The sequence below is a fragment of the Sander lucioperca genome, chromosome 19 (assembly GCF_008315115.2).
Source record: "Sander lucioperca isolate FBNREF2018 chromosome 19, SLUC_FBN_1.2, whole genome shotgun sequence".
Classification (NCBI taxonomy): domain Eukaryota; kingdom Metazoa; phylum Chordata; class Actinopteri; order Perciformes; family Percidae; genus Sander; species Sander lucioperca.
The window spans coordinates 29,244,890-29,258,162 of record NC_050191.1 but is presented as its reverse complement, the minus strand read 5'-3'; the positions used below and the strand labels follow the sequence as shown (position 1 = coordinate 29,258,162).

General features: G+C 43.5%; 1 protein-coding gene across 1 annotated transcript; it reads left to right on the top strand.

Annotated features, from left to right (window-relative positions):
• The first annotated feature begins 2,180 nt into the window (after positions 1–2,180).
• On the top strand, positions 2,181–13,052 carry LOC116045426 (lactoylglutathione lyase-like). Its single transcript, XM_031293066.2, has 6 exons — positions 2,181–2,464; positions 6,020–6,102; positions 8,641–8,781; positions 9,417–9,484; positions 11,178–11,267; positions 12,644–13,052. The coding sequence occupies exons 1-6, from the start codon at positions 2,393–2,395 to the stop codon at positions 12,811–12,813; spliced, it is 624 nt and encodes a 207-aa protein (XP_031148926.1). The 5' UTR covers positions 2,181–2,392; the 3' UTR covers positions 12,814–13,052.
• Positions 13,053–13,273: the final 221 nt, after the last annotated feature.

The window sequence follows — 13,273 nt, the reverse complement described above, 5'->3', positions numbered from 1 at the left end:
CTGGCCTGGGACACACACACACACACACACACACACACACTCTAACCTGGCCTGGGACACACACACACACACACTCTAACCTGGCCTGGGACACACACACACACACTCTAACCTGGCCTGGGACACACACACACACACTCTAACCTGGCCTGGGACACACACACACACACTCTAACCTGGCCTGGGACACACACACACACGCACTCTAACCTGGCCTGGGACACACACACACACACACACTCTAACCTGGCCTGGGACACACACACACACACTCTAACCTGGCCTGGGACACACATTCGGTTTGATAAAGTACTGACTTTAACTTATTGCAATTACAATAACGAGAGTAGCTGTTCTCAATTTAGGTCATCGTGTCGTCTCATCTCCTTTTTATCCTGCATCCACCGTGTGTGTGTGTGTGTGTGTGTGTGTGTGTGTGTGTGTGTGTGTGTGTGTGTGTGTGTGTGTGTGTGTGCAAGCGTAAGCATCCGTCGCGGGGGGAACGGAGCAGCAGCCCCGCCTGCTGCAGAGAGCCGACAGCCAGGATTGAAACGGCAGCAACTTCAGCGACTTTTAAATCGTTACAGTCGACATTGGTGTTAAAATGTCTACAGGTTGGCAGGACGGTCTGAGATGTTTTTCACGGTCTTTAGCTGTACGTTTTGTTGGTAAATGTGTCACACACACGTCTCGTCTTCATATAAAAAACAAGGAAATGATCAACCCCGTTCTCGCTCCCGATTGGTCATTGGCTCTCAGAGTGCACGTGGGACTGCTGGGATTGGTTGAAGTCGCGGGAAACTTCAGGTTATTGGTCAAATGTGCGGAAAATTCGCAGTGATTGGTTGAATTTGCGTGAATTGGCGCGATCGCGCTCATTTCTAGTGCTGGCCAAATGCAGCTTCGTGAAGCAGTGTCTTTATTTCCTGAGTCCACTAGATGGCGCTCTCTGTTCAACAAAGGGTTGAGAGTGTATTCTCAACCCTTTGTTGAACAGAGCGCCATCTAGTGGGCTCAGAAAATAAAGACACTGCTTCACGAAGCTGCATTTGGCCAGCACTACTAATTTCAACATCCCATATTTCTGAGATAACAAACCCCATTTAAAAATGGGTTAGATTTGACCCAAGGACAACATGAAGGCTAAACTAACAAACACACTGAAAACTAACCCTAACAAACACACTCTGAAAACTAACTCAAACTGAACTAAAAGGAAATTGAAAAGTCAAAACTATTTCAACGTTGCGATGGAGGGAGACTGTAATACGTTGGGTAGAGGAGGAAAAACTGGACAAACCTACGCCATCTGATGCATCTACAACATGTGTATCATGTTAAAATCCTGCCATACCTACCGTGTGTGTGTGTGTGTGTGTGTGTGTGTGTGTTCTTGTTTAACTATATTCGTGGGGTCCATAAACCGGGAGTCCAGTATACTTTTGGGGTCCCGACAGCTTTGTGGGGCCAAAATGCTGGACCCCACAACTTTAAAGGTCTGTTTGAGGGTTAAGACTTGGTTTTAGGATTAGGGTTAGAATTAGGTTATGGTTAGGGTGAGGGTAAGGGTTAAGGTTAGGCATTTAGTTGGGATGGTTAAGGTTAGGTTAGGGTAAGGGGCTAGGGAATGCATTATGTCAATGATGGGTCCCCACAAAGATAGTGCCACAAACCTGTGTGTGTGTAAGATGTGTAAGATGTGTATCGGGAGGGTGTGAGGGATTAGTTTGTGGAATGAGGGTGTGTCAGCCTCCTCTTCTGTCAGCGACCTGTTCTGACCTGCAGCTCAGCTCGCTGCCTTTCTTTACATGACGACGTTAAAGATCCTTGGTTCTTTCCCCAGGCTTTACTCCTCTCAACATTAATGTTCATTTTACTTCATCTTCTTAAACAGTCCAAACTGTTTGTACTGATTGACGTTAAGTTGCCTGCCAGACTTCCTTTATCTTTTAATGCTTTTATTTTACTTCCATTTATAGTAACTTCCACTTCTGTGTTCTTTGCTGCTCGGCTGCGTTTTCTGCCAAAGCTGTGGGCGTTGGCTTTTCCCAAGAATTCAGTCAGCACCTGAAGGCAGCAACGTGGCATGTGGCCACTCCCCAAAGCTGACACACCTGTCTGCTGCCTTGTGAATGGAATCATCCGTGTTATTTTTGGTTGAAAAGATACCAAAAAATATAGAAAACGAGTCAATTTTGACCCAATGACAACATGAGAGTTAAACAGGCTTTCAATTCCAGTATATAACGCATGCCAGAATGTTCTCTGTGTGTGTAACATCTCAGACGCAGAATCTTCCGAGCAGCACTTGAAGGCAGCGCTGCAGAGAAGACAGCAGAAGGGGAGATGTACCTGTGTAGTTTCCGTCAGTCTGATCTGAGATCTGCGAGCCATGGAGGGCGAAGGAGGACTGTCGGACGAGGCCGCGGCTGCTGCCTGCAAACAGGGAGACCCCATCACCAGGGTAACGCTTTCCTCCTTCACATCTACTTCATCCTTCACATGTAGTTCTGTTTTATTTCCCTGCTGTCTCTGGGAGACCCCAGACAGGTGTGTGTGTGTGTGGGTCTGTCTGTGTATGTGTGTGTGTGTGTGTGTGTGTGTGTGCGTGCTTGTTTTACTATATTCGTGGGGTCCAAAAACCAGGGAATACAGTATACTTGTGGGGTCCTGACAGCTTTGTGGGGCCAAAATGCTGGACCCCACAAGGTTAAAGGTCTGTTTGAGGGTTAAGACTTGGTTTTAGGATTAGGGTTAGAATTAGGTTATGGTTAGGTTGAGGGTAAGGGTTAAGGTTAGGCATTTAGTGGTGATGGTTAAGGTTAGGGTAAGGGGCTAGGGAATGCATTATGTCAATGACGGGCCCCCACAAAGATAGTGCCACAAACCTGTGTGTGTGTGTGTGTGTGTGTGTGTGTGTGTGTGTGTGTGTGTGTGTGTGTGTGTGTGTGGAGGCTGTAATGCAGTCAAACCTGTTGGCTTCAGACCTGCAGATACCAGTAGGCAAACTTTAATAACTTGAGAAAAACTCCATTTGAAGAGATTTTTGTGTCACTTAAGAGATTTAGAGCAGGATTTAGACTCCCATACAGTCTACAGAGTCACTGCTATAATAATAATAATAATAATAATAATAATAATAATAATAATAATAACTTTTATTTATATAGTGCCTTTCATGAAACCCAAGGACACTTTACAGAATGACTGTGGCTAAGCTAAAGGAGGTTGTAGGCTGTAGTGAACAGCTGGTGTTTGAGGACGTTTTTTAAACATGTCCAGGGATGTAGCATTGTGGATGTCTGCAGGGAGGGCGTTCCAGAGGGATGGGGCTGCAACACTAAAGGCTCCGTCTCTGAAGGTACAGAGTCTGGTGTGGGGAACGGAGAGCAGGCCAGCGTCTGAGGACCGCAGGTTTCGGGGTGGGGTGTATGGATGGAGGAGGTCGGAGAGGTACTGTGGGGCCAGGGGCCAGGGCATGGAGGGATTTGTAGTTGAGATGGAGGATTTTATACGTGATGCGGGACTTGATTGGGAGCCAGTGAAGGTGGATGAGGGTTGGGGTGATGTGCTGCCAGGTCTTGGTGTGGGTGAGGACCCTGGTGGGAGAGTTTTGGACATACTGGAGCCTGGTCTAGGGTCCATTGCAGTAGTCCAAACGGGAGGTTATGAAAGCATGAATGAGGGTTTCTGCCATGGCCGGAGTCTGGAGATGTTTTTGAGATGAAAAAAAGGCTGATTTGGTGATGGATTTGATGTGAATCTGGAAAGAGAGGGTGGCATCCAGGATTACACCGAGGTTGCAGACCTCAGAGGATGGTGCAGATGGCACACCCATCAACATCCAGGATGAGATCTCCAACCTCCTGGAGCAGCGCCTTGGGGGCCACAACCAAGAGCTCTGTTGGTTGCTCTTAAAGCTGCCACTGATTTTTCGTTTTGACTCTTTTTTTGAAATGGTCTTTTTTTCTGAGTTATGGCACAGATCTGTCTGAGCCTTCAGACCTGCAGACACTTGTAGGCCACTCAACACAAACGCAAAAGCTACAACACAAAAGCTACAACACAAACACAAAAGCCACAATACAAAAACTACAGCACAAAAGCTACAACACAAAAGCTACAACACAAACACAAAAGCCACAATACAAAAACTACAGCACAAAAGCTACAACACAAAAGCTACAACACAAACACAAAAGCCACAATACAAAAGCCACAACACAAAAGCTACAACACAAATACAAAAGCCACAATACAAAAACTACAACACAAAAGCTACAACACAAACACAAAAGCCACAATACAAAAACTACAGCACAAAAGCTACAACACAAACACAAAAGCTACAACACAAACACAAAAGCTACAACACAAACACTACAGCACAAAAGCTACAACACAAACACAAAAGCTACAACACAAACACAAAAGCTACAACACAAACACAAAAGCTACAACACAAACACAAAAGCCACAATACAAAAACTACAGCACAAAAGCTACAACACAAACACAAAAGCTACAACACAAACACAAAAGCTACAACACAAACACAAAAGCTACAACACAAACACAAAAGCCACAATACAAAAGCTACAACACAAACACAAAAGCCACAATACAAAAGCCACAACACAAAAGCTACAACACAAATACAGAAGCCACAATACAAAAACTACAACACAAAAGCTACAACACAAACACAAAAGCCACAATACAAAAACTACAACACAAAAGCTACAACACAAACACAAAAGCCACAATACAAAAACTACAGCACAAAAGCTACAACACAAACACAAAAGCCACAATACAAAAACTACAGCACAAAAGCTACAACACAAACACAAAAGCTACAACACAAACACAAAAGCCACAACACAAACACAAAAGCTACAACACAAACACTACAGCACAAAAGCTACAACACAAACACAAAAGCTACAACACAAACACAAAAGCCACAATACAAAAGCCACAACACAAAAGCTACAAAACAAATACAAAAGCCACAATACAAAAACTACAGCACAAAAGCTACAACACAAAAGCTACAACACAAACACAAAAGCTACAACACAAACACAAAAGCTACAACACAAACACAAAAGCCACAACACAAACATGTAGAAGCTTTTGCTCCAGCCGAATCGTTTCTGTCGCTGTTTCCTGTTGGGGTTTACATTGAGATATGTACATAATTATTGGTCAACACTTTACTTGAAGGTATCGACATAATTGTGACATGACACTGTCATCAACGTGTCATAAACGTTATAAACAAGTCATAAACGTTTATGACTTCTGTCATTAAGTGTCATTCGGTTTTTGTCATGACAAGTTGACATTAAATTAGTTTGGGATGTCTTTGTAACTTGACATAATGTCATCCTGTTTAATGTCAAGTTGTCTTAATAACGACACTCCAAAGAAATGTTATGTCAACTTGTCATGACCAAGACAACTTCTGGTAATGTCACTTTGATTAATGTCAAGTTGTCATAATCAAGACAACCCTAACAATGTCAACTTGTCATGACAAAAACCGAATGACACTTAATGACAGAAGTCATAAACGTTTAAGACTTGTTTATAACGTTTATGACAGTGTCATGTCATAGTTATGACAGTGTCATGTCACAATTATGTCGATACCTTCAAGTAAAGTGTTACCAATTATTGTTTTTATGATGACTAAATAAACACTACTTCTCTCCTCTGTGACAGTAAACTGAATAACTTTGTTGTGGACTGAACAAGACATTTGAGGGCGTCATTTTGGGGCTTTTTGGGAAACACCGATCTACATTTTTCACCATTTTATAGACTAGTCCGACAACTAATCCATTCATCCAGAAGAGATATTCTTCTTTTTCATAAAAAATAAAAATAAAAATAAAAAAGTGACTCAAACTGATGAATGGATTATCAAAAATAGTTGGCGATTAATGCAATAGTTGACCGCTAATGGATTCCTCTTTGCAGCTCTAGTGATGTTGATGTTCTGTCCGTGCAGGACTACATGCTGCAGCAGACGATGCTGCGGGTCAAAGATCCCGCCAGATCTCTGGACTTCTACACCCGAGTCCTGGGCATGACGTGAGTCACACATCTCCTTAAATAACCATTGAGTCAATCGTAATCAGACGTGCACACAGGTTCCTGACAGATCCATCACACATACTATATATAATATAATGAATACGAACTGTACTCTTCAATGAATATGAACTGCTCCCATCTGGCAGACACTATAGAGCCAGTAGGTGCAAAAGCAACCGCCTTAAAGGGCAACTACCGTTTTGTTCAACCTGGACCCTATATACCTTTGTCACGGCAGACATGTTGACATGTCATAGTAGGAACAGCACAGGTGTATTCAAAACCATTAATGATGGCTGCATTCCACTTAGGAGAGGTCCTGGTATTGTGCACTCACTGAAATACATATCTGTAAACTAGTTGCTTTTCGGCGAAAATCGGCGTTTTGAATGGGAAAATGTCATCCACGTGAATCGTGTAGATCCGAAGAGTTTTTATTTTGTGGGGGGGCGGGGGGGGTGCTAATACGGCACCGGTCCCTTATCAACCGTTATCTACCGGACTGAAATGCAACGCGGATTTCGGTGCCACGGACGTTAGAGGCAACCTAAACATCACCGCATGTCACGGAAGTAAACACTGCACTTGACAGCAGGTAACGTTAGCCTACCGTTAGCTAGTAAACACTACACTTGGCAGCAGGTAACGTTAGCCTACTGTTAGCTAGTAAACACTACACTTGGCAGCAGGTAACGTTAGCCTGCCGTTAGCTAGTAAACACTACACTTGGCAGCAGGTAACGTTAGCCTACTGTTAGCTAGTAAACACTACACTTGGCAGCAGGTAACGTTAGCCTACTGTTAGCTAGTAAACACTACACTTGGCAGCAGGTAACGTTAGCCTGCCGTTAGCTAGTAAACACTACACTTGACAGCAGGTAACGTTAGCCTACCGTTAGCTAGTAAACACTACACTTGGCAGCAGGTAACGTTAGCCTGCCGTTAGCTAGTAAACACTACACTTGGCAGCAGGTAACGTTAGCCTACTGTTAGCTAGTAAACACTGCACTTGGCAGCAGGTAACGTTAGCCTACCGTTAGCTAGTAAACACTACACTTGGCAGCAGGTAACGTTAGCCTACCGTTACCTAGTAAACACTACACTTGGCAGCAGGTAACGTTAGCCTACCGTTACCTAGTAAACACTACACTTGGCAGCAGGTAACGTTAGCCTACCGTTAGCTAGTAAACACTACACTTGGCAGCAGGTAACGTTAGCCTACCGTTACCTAGTAAACACTACACTTGGCAGCAGGTAACGTTAGCATACCGTTAGCTGATAAACACTACACTTGGCAGCAGGTAACATTAGCCTACCGTTAGCTAGTAAACACTACACTTGGCAGCAGGTAACGTTAGCATACCGTTAGCTGATAAACACTACACTTGGCAGCAGGTAACATTAGCCTACCGTTAGCTAGTAAACACTACACTTGGCAGCAGGTAACGTTAGCATACCGTTAGCTGATAAACACTACACTTGGCAGCAGGTAACGTTAGCATACCGTTAGCTGATAAACACTACACTTGGCAGCAGGTAACGTTAGCCTACCGTTAGCTAGTAAACACTACACTTGGCAGCAGGTAACGTTAGCCTACCGTTACCTAGTAAACACTACACTTGGCAGCAGGTAACGTTAGCCTACCGTTGGCTAGTAAACACTACACTTGGCAGCAGGTAACGTTAGCCTACCGTTACCTAGTAAACACTACACTTGGCAGCAGGTAACGTTAGCCTACCGTTGGCTAGCAGCTGGTGTAAACACGGTTAAAATGCTGACAGATAAACGGTGTAAAAGTGTGTCTGTATTTCACTGGAGAGGAACGTATGACAGATGTTGCGTTCACTTGAAATTCGCCTCGCCAGCCTTGTGCTGCATTCAAAGTATATATATATATATATAGGTACCGTTTTAAAAGTATCGTTTTAGCACCGGGAAAATTTTGTTTTCCCTTTATTTTCTTCTCCGGTGGGGGGGGACGGTGTAAAATGTGTCACCTTTTTCAGCCCTTCTGAGTTTGCAGGTATGGAAATAGCTTCCTGGGACACTAGATGGAACTGAGCCATCGTTAAGGTTATCAGTTTCAGTTGTGCTTTTCCTACTCTGACAAGTCAAAATATCTGCTGTGAAAAAGGTCCGTTATCCTATGTTTTTGTGTTTAAGTGACTGATAGGAACATGGATGTAACTTTTCTCGGTATAACACAATGTTGTTTGGTATGCTGTGATAATATGTCGTTTTAAAAACACAAATCTCTGACAATCTCGTATAGGGATGGTGGTGGCGCAGTGGATATGGGAGACATGGGTTCGAATCCCACTGCGATACATCAACCAATGTGTCCTTGAGCAAGGCACTTAACCCCTAGTTGCTCCAGAGGTGTGCAACCTCTGACACATATAGCAATTGTAAATATAAATAGATAAAAGCGTCAGCTAAAGGACATGTAATGTAAAGATTGTAAGAGATTTTTGTATGGCAGTGTGGCTGTAAAAACATTTCAACCACCGAGGTCCTCTGTGCTTTTTTTCCCAGCTTGCTCCAGAAAATCGACTTCCCCTCGATGCGTTTCACCCTCTACTTCCTGGGCTTCGAGAAGAAGTCGGACATCCCGGCCGACGTCCGAGAGCGGACGGCGTGGACCTTCTCGCGCCACGCCACCATAGAGCTCACGCAGTACGTCACGTTAAACGCACCCTGGCACCCCACAGAACACCCAACACGGTCATGCACTAGATTGGCAAAAGTAGATTTAGATAAGACAAATTTATTTAGTCCTGTGATGAATGTGTATTTCTTTTTTTTTTTTTTTATATATATATATATATATATTTTATTTGGAAAAGACAGTATCATGGCATACATTCTTTCAGTATTTCAGCAAATGAACAAGTAAATACACAAATGATACTTTTATATATATATATACACAGAGAAGAGTATTTTAAGAAAAGAGAAATTAAACTGTATTCTTTGTGAGCCATTTAGTCCACATGAAGATCTTACAGAGATCCATCTTCTCTTCCACGAATATAAGTCTGTGTATATCCTTCCATAACATAAATTTACACATACAGATCAATATCCACATGCATAACCACGTTTTTGCAATGTATAATCCTATGCTTATTTGTACTAAAATCTGCCAACAATTTACTCACCTATTAGAAAAATAACTATATACAATGGAACCAAGGGATTTTTCATTTCTGTTATTTCTATCAAAAGGGGAAGAGCATGGAAAATCAGTGAAATCATACAAAGTCTGCTGTGTGAGTATTTCTAATGAGCGTTGTTTCTCTGTGTGTCAGTAACTGGGGTTCAGAGTCCGATGAAAGTCTGGCGTACCACAACGGGAACACCATGCCCAACGGATTTGGTGAGAAGTTGAACTGACTGAATGTGGACTACACTGGTAGTAAACTGCTATTAACCCTGGCGTTGTCCTCCCGTCGACCATGCAACTTTTTGTCATTCTGAGTCAAAATGAAAACCTTTTTTTTCCCAATGTTTTGGTCCCATTCTCACTCCCATCTCGTAAAATACGGACGCTTGGTCAGGTGCCTTTGCCGTTGTTATTGACGCTAAAAGTCGTAATATAACGCGCTTTAACCAAAGGCGCTTGGTCGGGACTATTGGCGTCCCTTTTGACGCAGTTAGGTTAAGGAAAAGGTCTGTGACACGCGGGAAGAACGGGACGGTTGGGTTTAGGAAAAGGTTGTGGGTGGGCTTACGCTTCTGTGACTCGTGGGAATAACGGGACGGTTAAAGACACACGCGGAACCCGATCCCCGCTCTCCTGGGTGAAAGTCCTGTGTATGTTTGACCCATCCTCCACCCCAACCAACCTCCCTACGCGGAATTTCGTCCTTACATACTACTCGCTAAATCCCATCTAACTGCTGCTCTCCCCGGTGCGTTCTACAAACACGCTGAAAGATGCCTTTTTCATCGCTTCAGACGCTAACAGCCACTGTCCAAACGTCCGTATTTTACGAGTTCGGAATGAGAACGGCAAATGTGTCGACACATTTGTGGCTTTTTTTGAAGTTTTGAAGCTTTTTTTCCCCCCAAGTTTTTTGTCACTTTTTCCGAAGTCTTTGTCAATTTTTTTATTTTATTTTTTTATATCAAGTTTTTGAATAGTTTTTGGACATTTTTGTCACTTTTTTCCAAGTTTGTCACTTTTTCTGACGTCTCTGTCGATTTTTTCTTGTTTTTTTCCCCCACGTTTTTGTATAATTTTTGTCACTTTTTTCAACCTTCTATCAATTTATTTTCAAATGCTATAAAATCTAATCAAATTAATTGAAAGTATTGAACTGATTATTTATTTTACGCTAAAGAGAGTTGTACGGAACCATCCACGTTCATTTTTTTTGGACAATTTATTGAAAAAAAAACTAATTTTTGATATAGAGACTTTTTGAAAACGGGAAGGTTAGAGGTCCCATATCATGCTCATTTTCAGGTTCATTCTTGTAGTCTGGGTTTCTACCAGAACATGTTTACATGCTTTAATGTTCAGAAAACACTGTCTGTCTCAATATACTAATTCACCACATTCTCACTCCCATCGCATCAGAAAGCGACGCTTGGTCAGGTGCCTTTGGGTGTTTTCTGTCCGAGATAAACTAAGGTGTACTGTTTGACACCTACGTAAGGAAGTAAACCTGTTTTGTCTTTGTGTGTGTGTGTGTGTGTGTGTGTGTGTGTGTGTGTGTGTGTTCTTGTTTAACTATATTCGTGGGGTCCATAAACCGGGAGTCCAGTATACTTGTGGGGTCCCGACAGCTTTGTGGGGCCAAAATGCTGGACCCCACAAGTTTAAAGGTCTGTTTGAGGGTTAAGACTTGGTTTTAGGATTAGGGTTAGAATTAGGTTATGGTTAGGGTGAGGGTAAGGGTTAAGGTTAGGCATTTAGTGGTGATGGTTAAGGTTAGGGTAAGGGGCTAGAGAATGCATTATGTCAATGACGGGTCCCCACAAAGGTAGTGAAACAAACGTTTGTGTGTGTGTGTGTGTGTGTGTGTGTGTGTGTGTTTTGGGTGTAACCTGCTGTCTCCTTGCAGGGCATATCGGCATCTCTGTTCCCGATGTTCAAGCCGCCTGCAGAGTGTTTGAAGAGCAAGGAGCCACGTTCATCAAGAAACCCCAATCCGGTGAGTCTGTGTGTGTGTGTGTGTGTGTGTGTGTGTGTGTGTGTGTGTGTGTGTGTGTGTGTGTGTGTGTGTGTGCGTGCGTGCGAGTCACCTGAGTTATGGAGATGTTTTAACATCTGCTTGTGTTTCCTTCTACAATCAGTGGACTCAGCTCCTTGGCCACCACATAGAGCCAAACCATGCTGAAATCAGCCTGTACATCTTGTTATTAATAGTCTTGTTTTATAGAGGGTTGTACCAGCAGGGGGAGCTCAGGGTCCTTTAAAGTCAAGTCAACTCTATTGTCAATTCTGTAATATGTGGCAGCTATACAAAAAATTTGAAGATACGTAATGTGTGTGTGTGTGTGTGTGTCTGTCTGTCTGTGTGTGTGTGTGTGTGTGTGTGTGTGTGTGTGTCTGTGTGTGTGTGTGGGTGTGTGTGTGTGTGTGTATGTGTCTGTCTGTTTGTCTGTGTGTGTGTGTGTGTGTGTGTGTGTGTCTGTCTCTGTGTGTGTGTGTGTGTGTGTGTGTGTGTCTGTCTGTGTGCCTGCCTGCCTGCATGTGTGTGTGTGTGTATGTCTGTCTGTCTGTCTCTGTGTGTGTCTGTGTCTGTGTGTGTGTGTGTGTGTGTATCTGTCTGTCTCTGTGTGTGTGTGTGTGTGTGTGTGTGTGTGTGTATCTGTCTGTCTCTGTGTGTGTGTGTCTGTCTCTGTGTGTGTGTGTGTGTGTGTGTGTATCTGTCTCTGTGTGTGTGTGTGTCTGTCTCTGTGTGTGTGTGTGTGTGTGTGTATGTGTGTATCTGTCTCTGTGTGTGTGTGTGTGTGTGTGTGTGTGTGTGTGTGTGTGTGTGTCTGTCTCTGTGTGTGTGTGTGTGTGTGTGTGTGTGTGTGTGTGTCTCTGTGTGTGTGTGTGTGTGTGTGTGTGTGTCTGTCTGTCTGTGTGTGTGTGTGTGTGTGTGTGTGTGTGTGTGTGTCTCTGTGTGTGTGTGTGTGTGTGTGTGTGTGTGTGTGTGTGTCTGTGTGTGTGTGTGTGTGTGTGTGTGTGTGTGTGTGTCTCTGTGTGTGTGTGTGTGTGTGTGTGTGTCTCTATGTGTGTGTGTGTGTGTGTGTGTGTGTGTGTGTGTGTCTCTGTGTGTGTGTGTGTGTGTGTGTGTGTGTGTGTGTGTGTCTGTGTGTCTGTGTGTCTGTGTGTCTGTCTTTGTCTGTGTGTGTGTGTGTGTGTGTGTCTCTGTGTGTGTGTGTGTGTGTGTGTGTGTGTGTGTGTGTGTGTGTGTGTGTGTGTCTCTGTGTGTGTCTCTGTGTGTGTCTCTGTGTGTGTGTGTGTGTGTGTGTGTGTGTGTGTGTGTGTATGTAGCATTACATTAACTCCCAGCATGTCCCTCCCCCTCTCTCTCAGGTAAAATGAAGGATCTGGCCTTCATCCAGGACCCTGACGGATACTGGATTGAGATCCTAAACCCTAACAAAATGGTCTCACTAATGTCCCCTCCGACCAGAGACACATCGGGGGGGAATATTCAGGCCACCGCAGCTGGAGAACCACAAAAGAAGATTTTGAAACTTTAAATGACAAACCCTTTCTTCTCAAAGACTCAAAGCCCCCGTCAGACATTTAGTGTCCTGCTCTCGCAGGTCTTCATGAGTTGATCCTTTTATAAAATAAAAGAAGATTAAAAAAAATGATCACAAACACAAAGCGCTTGTTCTTTTGTTGAGTCTTTTGACAGTCTGTTGAACAGTTGAACTCTCCTGCTAAAACTTTATTAAAATATGTTTAAATTCATAGACAGAAACGTGTTACTTCAGGGTCTACTCGTATACTTTCTGTCTCCCAGCTGTTCTCCCTCTCTGCCTGTTCATGAGGCTCAAAGTGCACATAATAACAAATATGGGAGCGTGCCTATGTTCCCACAGCCCTATGTTCCCACATTTCCTTTTTCATAAATTTGTATCCGATTTCATCCCCTTAACGCTAACCCCTAAACCTAAAAATGTTGTGGGAGGATAGGGCTTAAATTGAAGGGAA

Bases quoted from the DNA above. Each gene is read 5' to 3' on its own strand.
- LOC116045426 (XM_031293066.2), top strand. From the start codon at position 2,393: ATGGAGGGCGAAGGAGGACTGTCGGACGAGGCCGCGGCTGCTGCCTGC. The intron at 8,782-9,416 runs GTACGTCACGTT...TCTGTGTGTCAG, and splicing joins GCCACCATAGAGCTCACGCA to TAACTGGGGTTCAGAGTCCG. The intron at 11,268-12,643 runs GTGAGTCTGTGT...CCTCTCTCTCAG, and splicing joins CATCAAGAAACCCCAATCCG to GTAAAATGAAGGATCTGGCC.